Source organism: Labrus bergylta, chromosome 9 (assembly GCF_963930695.1).
Source record: "Labrus bergylta chromosome 9, fLabBer1.1, whole genome shotgun sequence".
In the NCBI taxonomy this organism is placed as follows: domain Eukaryota; kingdom Metazoa; phylum Chordata; class Actinopteri; order Labriformes; family Labridae; genus Labrus; species Labrus bergylta.
The window spans coordinates 19,995,663-20,019,474 of record NC_089203.1 but is presented as its reverse complement, the minus strand read 5'-3'; the positions used below and the strand labels follow the sequence as shown (position 1 = coordinate 20,019,474).

Genomic DNA, 23,812 nt, shown 5'->3' with positions numbered 1-23,812 from the left:
GGCGCTCTACTTTGGTCTTGCATTTTCTTTTTGTCATAGAAATGTGTCCGCCTTCAGCCAGGCGTTGGAGTCTAACTCAAAATGTGCTTACTTTGCTTGCCTGTTGATGCATGTGTGTTTGGTCATTGTGTTGGTAGTTGAAGGAGAGCATGAGCAGAGCAGATTGTAACCAGTAAAGTAATGATTCATAAGACAGCCAGTAGGACTTATCCACTAATAGATCTCCTGGGAGATAACCTAATCCCTCAACAATATCTCCTTATCATATTACAAGTGAACTATGTACAGAAATGGCTTCTCTTTCCACAAATGAATACTAAGCTCCTATACTTACCTTTAAGCTTATTAGATTTGATCTGAAACAGAGCAGTATCAAGTATTCTCTCTGATGCAAGGCTGATCGCAGATAATAATCCTTTCTGAGATTAGTTTTACAGCCTACCGATTACCATGACTTTGTATAAAATATGTGTTTTTACAAAGCCATGGTATTTAGAAACCTTCATGAAAATATGTCAAACTTAGTTAATCACAACCAAGAAAGGAGAGTCTGTGCTGGAGATTTGCTACATACTGTAGAACAGTAAATACACTGTGTAATCTGTATGACGGCTTTTGTCATCCTTGGAGATCACATGAGGGAGCTTGTCAGTGGCAAATGAAAGTTAGACTTCTTTTCAAGGTGCGGATCGGAGATTAGTCGTAATGCTCATCTCTATCTTTCCGACCGCTTTCACAGAGATGATACGATTTGCAAAAAAGACGAGACCCCCTCTCTTTTCTCTCTCCCGCGCTAACTCTTCTCTGTCTCACACTCGCCCATCTATTACCTCCCTCTCCTCACTTTCTCATGTTACCCATCTCCTTTCTCCTCTTTATCCCTTTCTTTAAGATTGACTAAGCTCAGAAGTGGTTTGTAACTCCTTCCAGGTTTCATTGTGGGGGGGATTGTATGAGGGAGCGGATATTCTGAACAGAGCCCCATGTGGCTTTTGTATCGCAACACGATCCCAGAGCATCCACAGGAATTTCGGAACCCTTTATTTCATAATTTCCCAAACATTTAAGAGCTTTTTCAGCGTCAAATCTCAGCAACTAAAGTTCTAATTCGTGCACAACTTAATGACTTCTGCTCATCAAATGTATTTCTAAATTCTTAAAGTTTGTCCATAATATAATTTTTTAGTTATGTTAAAGCTCATGTGAGGAGTTCTAAACTGGTTATGAAACAGACTTAAATAAATACAGATGCCTCTTTATGACCTACAAAAGCAAATGAGACCATCAGAGGGAGAAATGATCATTGCTATTTAGTTTTTTTTGTGGGTCTTTAGCCTGTGTAGCAGGGTAGGTGTCGCTTGAGGCTAACATCAGGCTGCAAAAACAAACTTAAAATCTTTCATGCAAAAGACTTGTAAGACCTGGGTCAACAAAGCAGTTACCAACATGCTTTGTCCACAGGGGGCGCCAAAATCAACACATCCTTAAACTTTCTCACAAGAGCTTTGAAAATTGACAATTTTGTTTTTGGCATTTGAAATTAAAAGCATGTCAAGCCTAATTAAAAGCATGGGGAAGAAGTATCTGTACTTCATAGACATCCAAATACTACAAAGTGTAGCGTCAATTCCAGTTTTTGTCTTCATGCGCCTGCCATCTCATCCAAACAGTGCTTTCTCTAATTGGCCCTGTGTAGAGGGAGGGACGAGGCCTTTTCCCTGCCCCTCTGTGCTCATCTGGAGTTTATTTATTCAGCGTTGCTCGATAGTTCTCCACATGCTCACAGATCACCAGCCAATAGGGGAAGGGAGACATCACGGTCAATTAGGTGCTTAATGAGATATCACAGATGAATTAAGCCATTTTCTCGAAGATTGACTTTTTTTTTCTTTCTGTTCATCATAATGGCATATTAAAGTTCAGACACTTGATATCCTTCAAAGCTAGAGGGCTTTGCTGCAGCTTTAAGAGATGAGTTACATACTTACTTACATAAGTATGTACATTTTAAAGTCTTTTTAAGTCACAATGGAATAACTTTTTTTTTAGAAACTTCAACTTCATTGTGTATTTTTACTTACACAGTGTGTGTATGTACTATGTATATTTAAGCAAGATTAAAAAGTAATTTAACATTTTAAAAGACTGGGATATTTTTTGTCTCAACAGCTATGGTGCATTTAAGTAACAGTTCCCCCAGAGTTCAGAACTCGCAACAAAAGAAATGTTGGCTGCAAAAGAAATCTGAGTCATCACGAGATGTGTAAACCTCGCAGTGGTAAGAAGCCCTCTTGTGCAACACTTTTTCCCTCTCTATTATTTCTCGGTTAAGATTGTTTGGCCTCTAAATGATCAGAAAAAAAACTGTGTAAGCTGAACAAAACATGTGCATTTCAACAGATTTTTAAGGGTAAAAAGCTGAATAAGCCATTTGGTAAGAGGGCATGCTTTAAAATGATTCTAGTACTAATGTAAGAAATGTGGTACATTAGTATCTCTTTGCCTTACTTCACACAGTCAGCAGGGGAACCCTTCTTGGTGTTACCTGCAAAATCTATCCAGCTGCATTGGATTAAAATGTATAAACAGGTGCTGTGCTCTCAGCCATGTTTATTTACAGATCATCCTAGCATTTCATCTTTTCTCGCTTGCAATAGTCTTTAATTTGGGGCACGGATTGTGGGTTTCTCCTTTGAAACGCAGCTTTGGCGTCGTGCCAGCGTCATCTCGTGCTGCTTAATTCTCTGTTCCACGTTCTCAGATAACGACGGGATTTTGTATTGACTGTCGGAACTGCTCTTATTTCAGCTCTTGTTTCATTACATGGCGTCGGTGTGCGTTCAATAGGTCGCTACACAAGTTTGATTCATGATTGTTCCCCCCACTGCTTGTTATTAGTGTGGCATCAAAGCTAGAGTTGGTAAACACATTTGCATTTTAATGACTGATATAGATTGTTCTTCAGCTCGATACCACCATCAACCCACCGCCCGCCCCTGCCTGCATAAATATACTGTGGGCCGCATTAGTCTAGTTAAAACCACCTCACAAACACACATGCTAACCCCCACACACAATACTTTAAGTGACAATTAGAATGCAGATGCAGCACGATCATACGAGGCTGCATCATTTTCAAGAGGCTGCATAGTGTCCTATAAACTCTGCATGGCATCAGGTGACAGCAGAGAATAAAACAATCCGGATGTGGTAATTAAGAAAATAAGTGGGTTAATGTGTGCAGTTAATGTTAATGAGGAGAGATACAGCGATTGAAAATGATACCTCAGACCACAAATGGATGTCATCAGAGCAGCAATTGTCAATGACAAGCGACTATTTGAGGATGCAGATCATTTTTGTGTCCTGGCTCGTTGTTTTCTACCCCCCCCCCACCGCCACCTGCAGAGGATGATGCTACCCATTAAGGAGAGTTTGTCTCTGTGGGCATGTAATCGGATGCAAATTAGAGCAGCAGACTGCCAAATGAGTGCAGTTAAGGTGCTATGGAGCGTTTGTAGCAGGTATCACAGCCAAGGCACATACCTGTAGTGCTGCATTGTGTTCGTGTCTTACCTGTCTTGATAAGGAAATTGTGAAAAAGATGATCTTAGCGCCTTTGTATGCCACTTGCCAAGACATACTGCGCACTGCAGCAAAGGATGGATGTTTCTTTTGTAAAGGAAGTGTTCAGGCTTTGATGTTTGGCTTTTCACCAACAGCGCTATCACTGTCGACTGTTTGCACGAGTCTAAAGACAGCACCTCTCTAAATATGTGCTCAGAGAGCAGTCTATGAAAGCTCCTTCCTTGAGGTGCAAGACAAAACAATAAGTTTGATGTCTATTTACTTGACTAACAACAAGCTTTTCTTCCCCCTTCCAACACCGCTTCCTCACACCCCTATTGTTGAAGTTGCCGTTTTTCTATCAGAATTTTCTGGGGGAGAGCAATCTATGTATCCGAGCTGAGATAATGTGAGCAAATGTTTTCGGCAGCGGTCCAGTCGCTGTTAAGATCCGTTCTTGCCACAAAGCCTCCAAAACCTTTTTTGCTATGTCACCCATCGACAAGCAAATCAAGGCAATAACAATGATTTTCACAGATAGGGCTACATTTAGAAGGAAAAGAAAATATAATTGGCTCAGGAAAGTGAAGTTTAAATGCAGGGGTTCTTGTTTCAATAAAAGAAATGCTTTTTTTCTTTCTCCTTTTTTTTTTTTTTTTTTCCTATTACTGACAGTACTTTTGTGACTTCACAATAGCAGGCAGGCTGGAGGCTCTAATTTATCTGTTTGTCTGTGTTTTCTTCCCCACGCTGGAATAGGAAGGAGGCTGTAACAGGGCCCAGCTCCACAGGGGAGAGTTGTGTTTAGTGGTGGCATTGATTTTATAAAAGGTTGCACAGTGGGGAGGCGAGGTAAGGCTGTCAACCTTAGCACTCACCAAAACATATCACGTCGTCCAGTTAATTGTTCCTCCTCTGTAATCCCAAATCTGTGACAAAAAGGACACAGTATGCACACATAAGTACAGTATGCATGTCTTCCTTATACATGCATGATTACCTTTTTGCATGAGAAAGACCATTGCTTCCAACAAATGCTCAAAAATGTGGTGGTTCACAAAAAATCAGCTCCAGTCTGTCGGTTCTCAGTAACTCCACATTTGTCTTCTCCCTGCACCCCTTCACAGGTCCAGTGTTATGTAATTAAACACATTGTGGAGGTAAGAGTTAGAGTAGCCACTAAAATAACAGATGACAGAAATAGTGAGACGGATTGACAGATCTGCATACTTAGTTTGACAGCTATTTTTGTCCAATTCCACGCTGGAGGATGGAGCAAGTAATGGGATAGAGAGAGCAGAAATAAAATATGAGAGTGTCAGAGAGATGAAGACAAGAAGAGAGAGAGGGAAGAATTGGTACGAGGCAGATGAAGTGGCAATGGAGGTACTTTTTATTTTTACAGGTTGGAGGACAAACACCCACAGATATATAGCCAGAGGCAGTTCATCAACGGCTTGTCAGGGCTCTTTCCCTTGTCTTCCTCTCTCTTTGGGGGGATTGTTGTCAGGGTCAGTGTGTGGAGCAAACCCAAATTAAACACAAAACTTCCTCCACTCCATTGAACTTAAAACTACTTTAAGCTCTTGTGAGTAGTTTGGAGCTGGCTATGAAAAAAAAAAAAAAATGGAAATCAATACGATGCCTCTGTGTGACCTACAAAAGCACACAAGACCACCAGAGACAACAGTGATAAGTTCTCTAGAGTTGTTTTTTTTTTTTTTTTTTTTTTTTTTTAAATGTTGTAACCACTGCTGCCAGGTAGGTGTCAAATGTTGAGTTACAGCCTTTGATTATATTTTCCACAGCAAAGATTCACAGCGAGTGGTTCCTTTTGACTGTTAAAAGAAAGCAGAATGCTGTTTCTTTTTTTTCTTTTTTCTTTTTTTTTTATCAGAAAACACTACGTTTTCAGGACAAGATCTGTGAAGAAATAAGAGGTACCACTTAGTCCACAGGGTTTGCCGAAATCAAACCAAAAGTTCCTCACAGAAGCTTTGGCTCACATTTTAACTCAGTCACACGATTGCAGAAATTTGTCATAACTGTGTTAAGATTAAGGATAAATAATGGCATTCAAACCATTGCAGTTTCGGATGATTTTTGCAAGCTGATGTCTCAACTTGTGAGTCTTTTTTTTATTTTTTTATTCGCCCTCCAAAGCTGTTTTTATTTACATGGATGTGCGTGTGCATAAATATGTGCGACAAACACATGAAAGACAGCTGCTAGACGCATCTATTATTCCACAGACAAATGGATTGTAAGTGCCAGTTTTCTGTCACTCATTAGGCGCTAATCATTGGCAAATCCACTTGCCTTCCAGCGAGCACATCTTACTGTGTTCCCCCTGTCAATTCCTCTTCCTCCCTCTCCCTCTCTCTCTCTCATTCTTTCTTTCTCTGCATCACGACTGGCTACTCACACAAAGCTTCTCTGTCTCCTCGCTGAGCTCCATGACAAAAAAAAACTCTCAGGGAGATCATTTTATCTTACTCTTGATTGCCAGATAATTATCAGTTAATTATTTAGAGCCTTAAATTAATTTGCTAAAAATAGTCTCTGTGCCTGTGCGTTGCCAATGGAGACGGCTCCATTATTCCTTCCCTTCCCTCCCCGCTCTGCGTCTCTCCTTCTCTAGCTCCTTGTCTTTGACAGCTACTTCTGCCACTCATGTCTGACTGTCATCCAATAAAGGAGGAGGTTGTCCTTTTACATGTAAAGCAACCCAATTTCAAGCCTAATTCTTTGGCACTTTCAATTTCTCTGTGCTGGGTTTAGGTGCAAATTACGACATGTCAGTCTCAGAGAACTCTGGTGCAGTAAAGTTAATCCAAATTCTTCTGGGGCAATATGTGTAGATTTGCAAGGAAAACTTTGTAGCATCCTTGTTTTGTCTGACAACAAGTTTACCTGCGTGGTACAACCCTCTTCAGTGGATAGCACTTTCTCTTAACTTCAAACTCTTAGGACACTTCACTAGCCCGAGAGTGTTCTGAACAAATAAATGTGCTGTAAGTGCTCTTATAATGGGATTCATTGGCTCAAAGGATCGAAATTTACCCCCTCTTTTTTTTTCCTTTACCCTGCTTGCACCCATGCATATATACACACACATACACACACCACACACACAGGCAAACACAAACACACACACACACACACACACACACACACACACACACACACACACACACACAGAACCAGGGGCCAAAATAGGCTGACCTGCTCAATGGGTTTGAGCTGTGGTAATGATAAGGCTATTGAATGGAGCTGTACTCTGTCACGCTAGCTGCTGGACCATTGGTCCTACTGAAGGAATCTGATCAATATACACTTTCTCTCTGTATCCCTCTCTTTCTTTCTCTTTCTCACTAGTTCTCTCTTATTTCCTCACCCATGTTGTATGGGTTTACCAAATTAAAAACTAAACCAATTTTTGACTATTTCATTTTCAACCTCCTGGCTCTTATTCGCCTCTTGGCTCTTATTCGCTAAACTCTAACTACTGTATCTGCATTGCATCATTTCCTGTAGGCAGCTGTAAGTAAGCCATATCAATAAATATGAACTGCCCCCCATAACGGTTTTACCTTTGATGAAAAGGCTCATTGCATTATTTTTAGAATAAATGCATAAAACAACTAAGACATTGATTTTAATTCCATTTGAGCAGTTTAATGATTTGTGCACAAACCACGCTGGTGGACCTCACAAGGTGTCAGATTTCTCCCTTTCTCACACACAGACACTCTCATATCAAATTGATCTGAATTAATCAGTCTTTGTTGTGGATTGTGGAAATATTCTCCACTTCCAGTAGCTAACCCCTTGCTCTCATTCCCTTAACAGCCCAGAACAATGCTTGATTTTATCGTCGAGTTATTTACAGTGCATCAGAGCGATTTGCATGATATCAAGAATTCAACTGGATTCCATGTTCTGTTCATTTTGGGCTGCACAGAAGATTGAAACAGTCCTGCGTGAAGGCAGAAGACTCCATTGACATTTAAAACACTCCCCAGCAGTCTGGAGGCACACATCAAAGGCAGCCCAACATGATGTCCATTTGCAAGACGCGCTGCCTGCCTTGATTACTGCTCTGTTCAGAAGGCATGCATTAAGTGGCCACCTAAGAGGCACCATTTCCAGCTTTATGCACAGTGATCACACGCACAAGATGTAATCTGGACCTGCTGTGAGCAAACTGAGGTCAGATAGCACATTTTTAATATATCTCTTCATTTGTACAAAGCTGTGAGGACTTCAGGATTGCATAGTAGTTAACCACACAAGGTTTGATGGAGGCAATCATCATCTGCTACTCACAGAGAAGTGTTTTTACTTTTAAGGTATTAAAACCAGTGACACACAAAAAAAATAATTGTTGTTGCAAGCAATAGTTCAAGATTCTTCTGAATATTTCTAGTTTACTAAATGAAGGAGCAGCAGATGTTAGCATGTGGAGCTGAATTTTACAGAGTGACCAAAGATTTAGCAGCTGCAGAGATTTTTGCTTGAAAAAAAAAAACGTTTTAAAGATCATTTTGAATGGCTTTACGTGCTCCTGCCTTGAATTCAAACTATACAATCTTAACAGATAATTGTTAGTAACCGAAATAGATCAAGTCACACAACACAACTTTTGACAAACACAAATGTAACATTATATTTTATCCCCTTTAATTTCTGGCAATGTTATGCATGCATACATGAAACAAATGGGTTTACTATGTATATGATAAAGATGAGTTTTAATACAGTTTAATACACCAACAGGCTGGAGAATGAGTGTGCAAGTCTGTGTGAGTGTGAGCTTTTGCAAAAGGCTTGTTAGAGCCACATGAAGACAGTTAAAACAAAAAAGAAAGCAAGAAAGCACAGCATGAGACAAAAAGTACAGGCCAGCAGTTGTGATTCATCACTGTCATACACGTTGCATCAAGCTGCATAGACATGGCATGTGCAGGGGAACAAATCTATAGTGTTTGTCCCACACATTTGTTGTACTCTTTCAGGAGCAAAGCTAGACAAGGCTTTTAAATTGATCACACTGCAAGGAAAACACTGACTATCCCCCCTAACAGTGAGGCTACAGGCATAGTGCGTTGGTATTTTAATATTTTATCTAGGAATAAGGCGAGCCAGGAAAAAAAGTGAGCCAGTATAAGACCCAAATGTAGCATTAATGGTAGCCATTGTACAGACACTATAACTGACTGTGATGGTAAAACAATATTGTAGTATTCAGTTTCAAAAGTCCAGTTAAAGTATCATAAGGGCACAACGTAATAAAAACCCATCTTTATGTTACTAGGTAAGTGTCAACTGTCCCGTTTCCAAAAAGTAGTCCAGTTCAGTTTGGGGTTGATTCCCTACACATTCACTGTATTAGTGTTTTGACTGAAAGTTGGGAATGGTACCAAAATAACCGATCCTGACCACCATACTTTTTTTGCTACCCTTCTGTTGGGGTGCCAAGCGTACTGATCCGACCCTAAGGGGCGACTTCCAGTGCTAATAAAGGAGAAACACAATTTCAGCTATATTTTTCCTTAGGGCCTGCAGCCTTCTTTCAACAAAGCTTGTCTTCTTCTTTTAAAAAACGTTTTGCCCTTTGTTTACTGTGTCACGTTCTTCTTCTTCATTGAATTGATTGGCAGGCTACACTGTGTCGAGCTGCCACTGTATGATGTCACACTATTACATAGCTAACGCCAGCCTCCTTACACCCAGCATGGGTACGGTTGGCTGTTGAAACGTAAGCAAGATCAGGGTTTACCTTACCAAACCGTACTGAACCAAACCAGCGACAACTTGGTGGACACTGGGAAATCAAGATTTATTTCCAAGAGAAATCCCAGTACCTTGGTGCACCAAAGTTTAAAACAAATGTACACTCATATAAGTGTTAGTTACAATAATGCCATAAAGAATTACTGTACATTCTAGAAACATGCAGCACTAGCCAGTCTACATTTGTGATAATGCTATCCAGCTGGCAAATTTCTGAAGAAGCCTCTTTAGAACATTGAACGGTAAATACTCAACAAATATAGAAGGCTTAATCACTCTCAATGTAATATACGTATATAAAGTGATTAGCGCCATGAATGTTTCCGGTTCTGAATCTAAGGACTGAATGGTTCTCAGAGTTTAGGGACACGGATGCCATGACATGTGTTTCTATAAGATAGATTTTCCTACACGATTCAAACAGCTCTATTTGTGCTGAAGGACAAGAGGTGGTTGTTGGACTCATTGAATTCAAAATCAATGAAAGTGGTTATGACTGGCATCTCAAAGATTGCTCGTGGATGTTTTTCTGAATAATAAATCATGAAACTTGCACTTATTTACATTCTGGCTGCATCATGTCAAGATGCCCCATTGGGCTTTCCGTTGATGCTTAGCCATTTAATATTGTTTACCAGCTTGCGCGTGTCTATGAAATGACATGCGTGATGCCTGTGTTCTTGCACATACTTGTCTCTTCAAGGGGCATCTCGTGAGCCATTGTAAGGTAGACGTAGGGATTGATGTTTACCGATTAGATCAGCGTCGGGGGAAGCAAGAGACTTGACCTTTTACAGTTTGACAAGTATGAACATTGTAAACACAGAGGATTTGCATTGCCATGTCTCCACTCAAAAGACAAAGAGGCACCAGCCCCGGGCATGGATGTGACATGAGATTGCTTTGAATGAGGATGAAAGGCTGACAACCATCATAAAAGGTTATCAAAGATAATATTGTGTGGAATGTGTGTTAGCCACTATTCCTAAAAAGACGGAGCTGTTTTCTCAAACATTCACTCACTGGCACCATTATGCCGGACACCAAATTATTTTTTTCTTGCACTCTCTCCCCTTTTTTAATAGCCTATCCATGATTCAACAGGTCATTCCCATGGACCTAATCCTCTCATATCTAATTTATATCATCTCTTTTCCTTTATCCGATGTAGTCATTACACCCACCAGCCTCCCCCTCATTGAGTTGTTCCAACAGCAGCTGGGTGCTGTAGTGAAGAGCGTTGAATGTTTAAGCAGAGGCAACCTTCCTCTCTACAGGTATAAATATTTCAGCGAAGAGACGGGCAGAATAAATTGACAGGAAAATTGATATCAAATCTGGCTTTTAATTTCAAGAGAAAAAGGAGTCGGGGTGCTGTAGGGGAGATGATGGAGAGGGATGTGGAGATAGGAAAGGTTATGACCTCCGTGTCAGAGTGTTAATGTTATTCACTGATTCTCTGATCCGTGCAAAATACATCCCTCATGGACATGAAAAATATATGTAAATGCTACAGTTTCTGATGTCTATGTTATTTAAATGTATATGCATACACAGAAAGAAAGAACGATGTACTGTATGTAACTTGAAGAGCAGACTTTACATATTGTCTTCTTTAAGACTTACGGAAGCTTTTGAGATTTACCGGAGACACTGGGAACATCGAAGGTTAAGAGGTGAAGCTAGAGTCTGATCACTGCTGCGGCATACTGAAGTATTACATTAATTACATTCTGTGAAGGGGAGGGAGAGGGCATCGAATAATCACCACCCTGTTGGCACCTTCTGTAATCCAACAGAGAGACAGCGAGAAGAGGGGTAAAAAAACCAAAACATGAAACAGTTTGATGAGTGTGAGTGTGCATGTGTGCAGTGACAAAGATGGATCAACAGGATAGAGTTTCTTGATGGCATACCCTTGATTTTCATCCAAGATGCTGTTTTGATTACCTTGGAAGAAGTCCAGCGATTTTCAGAGACTATTGTTTCCACAAGGCATTCAGTTTGCTACAGATTTAATTATTTTCACCATGTGAAATGAACCTGACTTGAATTCTTTATTCTGTGCACAAAGAGGCTCCTAATGCATGAGATTGAAGAGGACCAGAAAATGCTAACCTTTGTCTTTTATTTGGATCCTTAAGTCATACTTTTTACACATTATTGTGTTCTTGAAGCAAATGCAGGTTAGCTGCCTTGTTTAAAGACACAGACACTTACTGCTGCATCCAGTGTAAATGCCACAGCTTGCAGTGTCCTGGGTTCTTGCATGACTCTTGGAACGAAATGTTGGCCAATCCATCAGTCAGTCCGTCCTCAACCTTGATCCATATTTGTTGAAATATCTCAACAAATATTGGATGGATGGCAGTGATCTTTGGTGCAGACATTAATTTCCCTACAAAACATGTTTCAAATTTTCACAGTTTCTGTTTTCCTAGGACTTTGGGGAAATCTCTTACTTCTTCTGCACGGCCACATTTGTGGTGACAGTTTGGGGTTGGTGTGAAATGATATGATTCATTTTGGATAGGGTGCCTTGATATTTGGCATAAAATATCATAATATGCAGACGATGAGAAGTTATTACTTCTCAATGTTGTGATATTTCACTCGATTTGCAAACGTTTTAAGTCTAGCATGCTAATGAAGATAGTGGATATTAGTCTTTATCTTAAAGCACCAATTTGGTAAAATACAACTGATCTTCTGGTTTGATATAACTGGTTGCATGATTTTAGACTTCTTTATACTACTTTATTTATAATGGAACTATAGAAGAGAGATAGGATTCAGTCTGTGACCTCCTTTAAATTTTGCCAACTCCTCCCTCCGTCCTGCCCTCCCTCTCTCTACTAAGCCCTTTCCCCCTCCACTAAGCCCACCCTCCCCCTTCCTTCCCATCACCACCCCTTCATACACCTAAGCACCAGGTCACATCCCATTTTCTGGGAACTGGCTGCTCTGTTAATTCCCTGTCAGAGCCCCAGAGTCTGTGTGCTGCGGCCCAACTCAGGATGCCGTCAGCCTCTTTCCTGTTCACCCTATAGACCTCCCTCTGCTAGAATCACCCCGACCAACACAATGATTGTGTCCACCTCACTTAGGAACCTCAATAGAGAGTGAAAGAGAATTCTAAAATGCTAGAAAAAAAAGACTATGCAGACATTCAGAATGTATAGATTACGTTTTTTTTTTCTTCCTCTAACTTGTTCAGCTTTTACACTCTTTCTGTGTAAAGTTGATAAAAGCTATGCTAGCAAAAATGTGAATGTCTTATATAAAAGAATCAGACGGCAGAAATTTAAGATTTTCATTATAAACACCCACACTGTTACATTAACACATGGTGCAGAGTAGAGCAGCTAGAAAGACTTCTTACATCTAATATTCTGTGTTCGCTCCCTCTCTCCGACTCTCCCTCTCTGCCCTACCGCTGCACTTCATTCCTTCACCCCTCTCTCATCCCCCTCTCCCTCTCAACGTGATGGGTTGTGTCCAGTCAGTGGGCAGCTTTGGTGTAATTTGGCCCACAGGGGCTGTTGGCAGTAGGTGTGGGGATAAAGGGAGCAGGGATGGTGGGGTTTGGAGAAAATCAGGCTTAGTGTGGGGCCTTGGATGCAGGGGCCAGCAAGCACATAGAAAAAAAGCATTAAATAAACATTAATGCAACTAGGTTACAGGAGATTTATTAAGGAGGCTTTTTGGGCCCCCACTGTAGGGTTTTATGCAGCACTTTAATAACTCTCTCATGCACACAGGTAAACAAACCATGGTAATTTATTGCCATCCTCATAGGTGGCCATTGTGGAAACTGTTTCAACTTAGTTTTGGCTCATAAATGGGGTTTTCTCCTCTTTCCTGGGTTATATCATGAAACTGAATTGACTCTAGCTCCAGAAAAGCTTCTTTTTTTTTTACCCACTACATCTAGGGTAAGTCTGACTTGGATATGATTTTGATGTCACTTTGTGGTGTTAAAAATGAGCGCCCTTAATCGCGGCTTACTCATGTTAAATGCACCCTCTCTGGCATGTCAAACACACAGATAAAAAAGTGACTGATTAAACACAGTAATGAGGACACAGTGACAGTGCGGAAAAAAAACGACTTCTAGATTTTTACAAAGTTGATTTGAGAAGGAGGGATTATAAAAAAACATGAACTAGCTGTGCCCTGCGGTTGACATCACATTTCACATCTGACATTGTCTTTGTGAATCAATACTCTTTGATATGATGCTGTCAGAAACTGGACTGACTGAGCTTCTGCTTGAAAAGTTTAGTGACTTGTGGCTTTTCCCTTTTGACCTATAATATTTTATCCTACCTCTGCATCAGCTTTATAAATTATTTAGAGCAAACATTTCAAAGTCTTGCAGAAATTTAAGACAAGGCTGACGCTATTAATTGCTTCCATAAAAAAACGAAAAATCCAATCTGACCATTAGCATAAAGAAATATAAAGAATCTATACATCCCTTAGGAAGCACCCATTCTTGCAACACTGAGCCCTTCAGCCCTGGAGCGATTGTCCTGCCCTGCGTTGGTGAGCTTCAGTGCACACACAGTGCAGGCGGTAGCACTCCTCTGAGGATGGCTACAGGAGGAGGGCAGAGACTGACAAACACAGTCGGGGCAACCAAAGGCTGCATGATGCTCTACCTCTAGACCCTTTGCCTCGCTTCTGCTTTGCTTTGAGCCCATCTGAGACACTGCTCAGACAGAATACTTCTGAAAGTTCACTCTGAGTAGGAGAGAAAGAAGGGAGTTCTTGTTAGAGCGAGAGAATTTAATGGAGAGAATATCAAGGGAAAATGTAGAAAGAGAATTATAAAAGGAACGTGTTTGAAAGAGACGGCGGTGGACAGGAATAAAGGAGAAAGAAATAGAAAAAGATTTATCTTCGGAAAAAGGAGAGACAATAAAGGCTACAATGACTGTTAGAAACTGTGGGAATGAAAAGAGTAACGGACAACCTGACAGAGAGAGGCATTCAAAAAGTGGGTGTGTGACTGTGGTGCACGCGCCTGTTCATTCTCTCTGTGCATGTGTGTTTGAAGAAGACTCTGCCGAACTGGTTGTGTTGCTGCAGGACAATGTGTGTCAGGCTCCATCAATATGACATGTCTTTGATGTGGAAATACAAGGAGCAAAAGCACAGCCAGCCTCAGTCCAGTCCCCAGCGGGTTGCTGCTACCGCTGTGCACGTGCACTCATTTGTATTTGAGAGCATGTTAGACGGACCAGTCCAGGCAACACCGCCTACTTTCACCTGTCGCGTGACGGCTGCCTGGATGAACTGCAGCAGCAGCAGCTTGCACGTGGCTCTGCTGCTACTGCCAGTTCCATCTCTTTAGATCAAGTTTGCCTTTGATAACGGCCCTCGATAATACAATGTTTCATATCATTCCAGCATCATTTATAAAGGACATGGTCAGATAAAAAAAATTTCCTCAACCCCACACAGATACCAAGACTTGAGTCCATACTACTGCCCCACGGAAACAGCACGGCAACAGCTCAGCCAGCAGCCCCTCCTACCTTCCTGTAAAACCTTAAACTGTCGTATCTTGTGTTTTTTTTTTTTTTTTAAACTGGTTAAAGTATCTTTTCTTTGACAATACAATCCTTAGAAAGTTTGCTGCCATTTTGCTCGCCACTCATTACACTCTGCTAGCTTTGTGCCGTTGTTTTTTGCTATCGCTACATGATAACTCGCCCTTCATAAGTTCTACGTTGCCTCTTTAAAACAGTAGTCGCAAGGGGCAGCCGTGATATAATAACCTAGTAAGCTATTGTCATGGGGAATAAACCCCTTTATCGAATCTGTGCATTGACATACTGATGCCATAATTATTATTTTTTTTACAAGATGTATTTTTGGGCTTTTTGTGCCTTTAATGGAGAGATAGGATAGTGGATAGAGTTCCGAAATCAGGGAGAGAGAGTGGGGAATGACATGGAACCACAGGTGGGATTTGAACCTGGGCCGGAGGAGGAAGGCATCCGTAGATAGGGCGCGCGCACTAACCACTGTGCCACCAGCGCCCCATAATTATTCTCTTTTGAAGGCGTTTTCCACACAGGTACCAGTTCAGGAACAGCTCCAACTTCACTTAAGTTAAGATTCATATTTACTCTGTGGTGTGGTTTTTTTTTAGACGTAGATATTGTAACTGTAGTGAAAGGTTTAATGTAGCTGGTAATGATATCTCTGTGTTTATAAACTGATCAATTTAGCTGTCTATGTCTGCAACCAAATCCTAAATGACACATTGAACATTTAGGTGATGCACATCTGCAGCTACATCTTAGCCATACTGCTCAAACAGACTGAGTTGCTGTTGTGGAATGAACATTGCCTGATCTAAAGACAAAGATCTGGGCTCTACTGTCGAGTACTGTCGACTGTCGACTGTCGACTGTCAATGACAAATTGACATGTTAATAAGTTGCTTTCTTTTGGCATTAGTCTGGTGCTGATCTTCGCTTCAGACTTCAATTAAATATCTTAGATGTTTATTATTTTTATGATTTATAAAAAGATAATTGTATCCTTTGTTGTCCACTCTGAACAATAAGACATTGTTCCAAGTGGACACTTTAACTGAAGCTTAGCATAGCTCTCAAAACTGACGGCAGTGTTATTATTGGGTGAGATACTGAGAATCAGTTTCACTAATAAATGACACTGCACCATATGGTGTTGTTCATGGTAGATTGGTCCCCAGAAAGAGATTGTTCTTTACACGTCTCATTTTAAGATAACAAGAACAAATACTCCTCCAGTACACTGCAACTCTGTCTGGAGTTTGGATCTTCAGAAGATATCTTTCTTTGGCAAAGTTTTACTTTAAATCTCCCCGTCGAGCCCCCTAAGTTTTTCTACACAAGCGGAGTGAGGGAGAGGTGGACAAACGAAGAGATAAAGGCTGTCAGACAGAAGCATGGGGGATAAATCAGGCCCAAGCAGACAGGTGAGGGTAAAGACATAAAGATAAGTCCATCCGATGGGCCCTGTGTGTGAGCCTGCTGCCAACTGGACTGTGCCAGCGCTGTTGTGTTTTGGTAAACACCATCATGCAGGGAGTTAATCCACCCAGCTTACCTTTTCAGTGCTTTTGTTCCCCTAAGTAACACAAAGGCCTTAACACACATTCATGCTTCTATGTGAGCATATGTACAGTAAGTCAAATACATCACACGTACACGTGTGGATGTTTTATTTATAACTTCGAGTTAATAACTTGCCCAGGGACACAGAGTTTTCCCTGGACGTCTCGATGGACGTCGACCAAGATGACAGAACAAACAAGCGAACAGCAATGTGGAGACACAGTGGCTTTCACAGAATAATGACAGCCTGCTCAGAAAGACCAATATCGAGACAACTGTTTAGCCCCAGCCATCGCAGGCCACATGCTGTACCACCAGAAACTGTATGTTGCCAAGGCGACTGCATATGAGCACTAATTGCCCTTAACGGTACCCATGATGCAGAGAGGAAGGAGCTGCGCTTCCCTTACTAAGTAAATGTAACATTTACTGCAAAATAAAAGCAGTCTCTTGCTTGTCTTTTTCACATGGCAACAACCCTGATTGTATTTTTTTATCAGTATGATTGTAGACAGTAAAGAGATCAAACATTTAATGTGTTTATTTTCACTTAGGAATATTATTTAACCTTTACCTACAATGCAAGATTACTGTGTGTCATGCTCAACTGGCAGTAAAATTGCATTTACACAGAGCTCAGGTTCTACAAATAAAAAATCTGTGAAAAGACCGAAGAAGTGACAGAAGTGTCAAATGGGATGTATTATCACAAACCTGATAGTACACTCTATACTCTGGCATAGTTTCTTTTTCTGTTCTTTTTTTCTTGCTCTGGCAGTAGGTTGTACTTGTTATGATTTCTTCGTGCTCGACAAAGTGAACTCCAGCGCATGAAGTTCTGTAGGTTGAAAAGAAACCAGTATAATAATCAGAGTTTGTATGTTTTTAATATTTTCTCAAATTCACAATTTTATTTATTTTTCTATGTTATTTTTCAAAGTTTAGGAATATCCTGAAGTTTTTTGTATACTATTGCTTCATTTTCAGCAATATCTGGTTATTCCACTGAGGATGATTTCACACTTGGGACCCAGATCCGAGTATGCTTGACCCCAAAGTCAGGTTGATTTGATCATTGTGAACACAAACAAACTTTACTCGTACCGTACCCGGTTTACCCGGAGTCTGCTTGAAGAGGTTTTCTCAGGCACAATTAATGTGTACTGGAGTAAGGGCCACGTGGGAAGCGAATGCAACCGTGCTCAAACAAGGTGGACCGCTACATGACATAATTCTAAACGGCTCATGTTGCTTCAAAAACCTTAATGTTAAAGAAGTATGAACTTTTGCCTGAGTTATTAAAGCTAACCCAATTCATATTAAATAGCTCCACATCATAGTGATCACCTTGGAGCTATTTGAAGTATCGAAGCTATTACAAGCCAGGGTACTGGTGGCCAGGCTGTTGGTGTGTTTGCTCCATCTATGGAGGCTGCTGTCCTCCAGAGCGGTCAGCCCGGGTTAAAGTCCAATCTGTGGCTTCTTTCCTCTATGTGGTTCCTCAGTATCTCTCTCCCTGGTTTCTGTCAGTGTCTGTAAGCTTGTTTGTGCATGTGTACACAAATAGGTGTACATGTCTCTGTTTTGTAAGGTTTTGCCCATGCTCATCCTGCAGGATGTGTGAGTCTTGGTTTTTCCAAGTGCAGTCTCTATGAGGTCAGTGGCTGCTGTGATAATGCTTAACTGATGCCGGCTGTCAATAGCCATTCACCAGGAGAAAAGTGCTCCGCCTGTTCAGTAAATTACACAGTGCGACGTGAGCAGTGAGGTTCAAAACAACCTGACCCCACTGTTGTTGTGAGAAACAATAGAACAATGACTGCAATCAGCTTTTTGCAGCAACCATCTGTGTCATGCTGCTGACTACAAAACACCTTTCCATTACTCCAGGGCTTCAGCTATTAGCTCACCGTGCCATTGACTCCACAGTGAGTTGAAGAGGTTATTGTAATGGCACGTTAGATTGTCTTCGACCCTTCTTTATCCGGTCTTTTGTTTTGCTGACCTTGACATAGGTTTGCTTTTTGAATGCTATAAAGCTTGTGAAGTGATCATTTCTCACAATGGCTTTTTTTAATCTATTTTATTTTCACACACAGACATGCTCGTGAGGCGTTGTTGTATTGCTGATTGTACTCACTTTTTTTTTTTTATGTGTTTGTGTTTGAGACGATTGTTTTTCCTACTTTTTCCCTTGACTCTGTCCATCTCACGGCTTCTGCAAGCATGCCCGGGAGCAGTATGAGAAACTGTCCACGATGCACAAGAACATGCAAAAGCTCTACGAGAGCATCGGCAGCTACTTCGCCTTCGATCCCCACTCGGTCAGTGTGGAGGATTTCTTCGGAGAACTGGCCAACTTCCGCATCCTCTTCATGGTGAGTACATAGCTCTATGTTTTTTTGTGTATGCACTGTACATGAATAGTCTTGTGATTTCTATCCCTTTGAAGCAGAGACACACACGCACATGCGCACACACACACACACACACACACACACACACACACACACACACACACACACACACACACACACACACACAGAATAACAGAAGCCACCACTCACACTGGCACATTCTTTCGCACACACTTTCACTTGCTTCCACACATTGGGAGTCAGTGAACACTGAATGTGTGACAAATGAGAGCAGAAATGTGGTGTTCAATGTGCACAGAGTTTCATCAAGCTTATAGGTGACTGATGGTAAAAACATGTGTTAACATTACCGGGTTATAATTCTTATGGATGAAACTCAGGTGTACAGCAGGGCCCTTGCTATTGATATATACATGTGTGCTATGTTTTGTGCCACAATATTATATTCATAATAAACAATTAAGTGAACTCAGTCATCTTTGATAGCATGCATTTTTTATAGTTAAACCTCAAACTTAATATTACCAGAAAAATCAATACAGACATCTTTATTATTGGAAAAAATGAATATCATGAAGTGTGCATTAGACATAAACAAGGCAAATCTAGTAGTTCCATCCATTTTGGACACATGGTTATCCCCATCACAATACACCGACAGTTGCTCCCCGCAGAGGAACATTGTCGAAATACTGTTGTCAGATAAGTTCAAAGTTTCAAATATTACAAAAAAATCTAAAATCTTTATCTGTGTGCTGATTAGAGGTTGGAAAACATGTGATGTACAAATTAAGATTCTTATCTTCTCAGATTTTAAATAGATCCATAACTTCCAAAATTTGATTTTTATTTTTTCTTGGCAAATCAGTCACTCCCTGCTAAGGCTAGCTCTTTAACTCGTAGAGCAGAATCCCAAATGGAGCAGCAAGAAATTCAGCCAATCTCACAGATGACTGAAGAGGATCCTGAAGTACTGTATGTAGTCATTCAAAGATAGACTTTGAATCATAAATCCAGAAATGTTTTGAATCATCATAGGTGTGGCTGTGGCTCAGTTGGTAGAGTCATCGCCTCTCAACCGGAAAGTAGAGATAAAGATAAAGATAAACTTCATTGATCCTCCATGGGGGACATTTTTGCGTTGCAGCAGCTCAAGAAAACAGGAAACAGGAATATAATTATTAAAAATAAAAATAGAAGTTAAAAATCAAACATATTTACATCAGTTAAATAAAAAAATACAATAATAGAATATTACAAGGTAAGAATATTACAAGTAGAGGGTTCAATCCCCAGCTAAGCAACATGTCCGATATGTCCTTGGGCAAGACACTTAACCCCTAACCCCCCAAACACCGCCGCTTCGGTGGCGGTGTATGAATGGATTAGTGTTGTACTTACTCTCTGATGTACGTCGCTTTGGATAAAATTGTAATGTAGAATTGCAGAATCGAAAATAGATTGAATCGTGACCCCAAGAATCGAAATCCAATAGAATCGTGAGACACCCAAAGATTCCCAGCCCTAGAGCTGATGGTGAAATTTTCAAGAATAATTAATTTGTAGAACTGTTATAGATCAGATAGTAAAACATAAATATGATATAGATACATTATATTTGCAGATCTGTTTCATAAGACAGGCGTGTAGGAGAGCAATATGTCCATCAAAAACTTAACATTGACAACCTATTAAATACACATCATGTTTCTCATCACATCCACAAGTCTTTCTTGTAATAAAATATAAAATGTTTAGCTCGGGATGACACCTTGGCTAAAATAATTTCACCAAGTAGTGCACAGACGCTACACATGTAACCTCATGTTTTTGAAGGAGATGCACTAAAGGAAGGGGACACACAATCAGTAAACTGTTTTTAATATAACCGCCTCCACCATGCATGTTATGTTGAAGTGTAAACTGAGCAGGGTAATTGATCAAGTTGACTGTAATTTGAACAAAGGTGTCTGTGGTTAAATCACAAAAGCCTGCTGATCGTTCAACAATATTTAACCAGCTGATCTGCTGTGACTAATTGCTGCCTTCAAAAATAAATAACCAGTGCAGAGGAATTTTTAGCACTAAATGTGTAAGATGACAGAGTCACCTAAAAAACATATTAATCTTCATTCTGACCCTGGGACATTAATGCCACTATCCTTTAATGAAAACATGGGTTTATTTGAGAAGTTAACATGGTCTGAATATTATATCACACTAAGTATGCTGAGATGTTGACCTGCTCTGAGCATGTGGGCAGTGAACAAAATTGCAGCGCAGTAATAGATTGGCTTGGCCACGCCCTCTGCAACGCCCGCATGGCCCTCTTCCCATTGTGGTGCACAGGGTCACCAATATACCAAACCAGTACAGAAAAGGATATTGACTTAATGAGCCCTCAACAACACCAACATCTATTTCCCAAGAGTCTTTAAAAAAGTATGTATTCCAATGTAATATATGTCCAACCCTTTTAAACCAGAGTAAAGGCAAAAACATACAGATAGCATGCAGGGTTACTCTTATGTTTGGCCACATGTTCCTTTTTGATTAAATAGCCTATATTAAAGATACAATGTGAGATATTTGGAAGAAATGTACAATATAGTGTTTATTTTTGCGTCTTATTTTACCTTATTATGTCTTGCGGTTCCTCTAAACGTAACATCCCTGCATGACTAACCTCACGGATGTTAGAAAAGCAATATGTTTGCCATTTACTACAGTATGTTTTTGTGAACCACAAAACAAAACATTTTAGACACAATCCCTTGAATTAGTATATGACCTTAAAGATGGGGAGGTGGACAAATAAGAAAAAGATCAAATTCAGAGACAGCATCCTGTGTTTAGAATTGGTGCCTCAGAATTGGTCACACACTTAAACAAAATCTTTCATTAGCTTCCAATAATGCAATTTCATCCTAGCTTTACATTAAACTCTTCCTACCTGGAAACAAACCCTACGTCTGTCAAACCCTACAGCCCTCGTAACTCAGGCTGTCTGTTACAATTATCCATCATTCGTTCAAGCTCATTTACTCACATGATGTCACAATGCCGTCATCTGGGCTATTTTCAGATCTCCTTCAGAGCCTCAGAAGACATTTTTTTTTTACAACTGCAATCTGGAAGAAAGCAACATGTAGAAAAAAAACAGTCCCCTCGTCTGTGATCTGATTGTCCATAAAAGATGTGTGATTTTCAGCCAATCAGCTGCTAGCTTCAGATCTTGGGGTGATGTCAATTCCCTCACCTACAAATGCCAGAAAGTTTCTGGTGTGGGAGACTGCACCATGTTTTCTGGCCTCAGTTTTTTGTATTCCCTTGGTTGGCCCTGACATGCTTTTTGGTCCAGCTTTCAGGTTCTTTCACTGTTCTTTGCAAGAATGTAACCACACTTACCTGCTGTGTGTTTTCCTTTATGTCAGATTTTAGTAGGTCATAAAGCAACAGTGTCTGCTAGAGATGTTTTCCCACGTCACTTACATAACCTCTTTTTTTATCTGTTTTTTTTCTTCTTCACATCACTTCCTTCAGTTCCATCTTCAACTGGAATGTAATAAAATAGGTCTCTTGTAGATCACTCAAGGCTCTCTTCTTGTAAATGATAAAGATTTAATGATTTAGAAAAGGGACATTTTTTTCCTAATCACACTAATGATGTGGAAAAATACCCTTTCAGTGGTGGTCATGACTGGTCTTGATTTAAAATCCTGAGTCCGCCCAGTCTAAGACTGAGACAAGACCAAATAAAAATGCTTAAGATTCCAAGACGAGCCCTGGACCTTCAACAAGTTGTCTCGAGACCGATCTTGAGACCAAGAGTGATTTCCAGTCCTACAACAGCAAATATCACAAATGAGTGCTTGTTTACAAGACATTGTGTGAATACAGAAGCACAAAAGCGAGTTCATTATGATATTGGTGGTATGGAAAAAGCTCAAAATGAAATATTTCCGCCTACATGCACTGCACTCTACAATCAAGACGACATTGACCTGAGCTTAAACCTTAACAGCAGAACTTTTGAGATACTTCCAACTAGTACTGATTAAGCGATGTCTTCTGACCGACTTTGCAGCTGTAATAGAAAGTTATTAAACAGATTAGAATACATTATTTTAAAGTAGAAATGAGGATAGTGTATTATTTCAGTGTCTGGCTGATAAAAGAGGCTTGGCCAAGCTTCTTAACCTGTTAAACGTAGTTTCATTACTTTGCCGCTGCGTGTGTGTACTTGTGTGTGCATGTGCTGTCACTGCAGGGCATTGCAGATCTTCCTGGATTTTGTGAGGGGTAATGAGTCTGGAGAGGAGGTTAAGATGTTCAAGTCCTGAAGTAGACGAAATTACATTTCACTTCCCACCCGAGGGCTTAAAAAATATATTTAAGGGTTGCTTGGAAAAAGTTCCTGAAAAAAGTATCATATTTCCTTTTACTAAAATTAGAGGTATTAGACATGTTCACTCAACAGTATATTTATTTAAAATATTGAGCTTAAACACCATTTGACAGGTATATTACACTTTCAAATGTTCATCTACAGTAAATGTACAAAGTGAATGTATAAGTGAGAAGAGTTTGCTGTGAGGCTAAGGGGAGTATAAATTCAGATTTTGTAAAAAAAAAAAAAAATTACAAATTCCTCTGGCTGCATGCCCATGCTAAAGAAAAAGTGGCGACTGAGAGCAGTGACAAAAGCACATACTGTAGGGCAAAGCAGCCTCGTTTTTTCAAATAATAATAAGAAGATAATGTTGAGGTTCACACCACATCATCTCAGAGCAAAGTAAAGTTATTTTTTTTCCTGAATAAACAAGTTAAACATACATTAAATAGTCTTTGCTTTTCTACAACCTACATTCTATCCATCCCTCCTGGCACCGCCCTAAAAATTCCTAGTGTCAGGATGATGACATGGTGTCTAAAAGGCAAGCACCCAGTCTT

General features: G+C 40.3%; 1 protein-coding gene across 5 annotated transcripts in view; it reads left to right on the top strand.

Moving 5' to 3' along the window:
* The window catches only part of diaph2 (diaphanous-related formin 2), a 368,317-nt gene that overhangs the window by 277,493 nt on the left and 67,012 nt on the right, over positions 1-23,812 (top strand). For all 5 annotated transcript variants that reach the window (XM_020640450.3, XM_065959019.1, XM_020640447.3 and 2 more), the window contains one exon: positions 18,695-18,859. In XM_020640450.3, the coding sequence (XP_020496106.2) occupies positions 18,695-18,859 (165 nt within the window). The remainder of the gene's footprint in view (positions 1-18,694; positions 18,860-23,812) is intronic.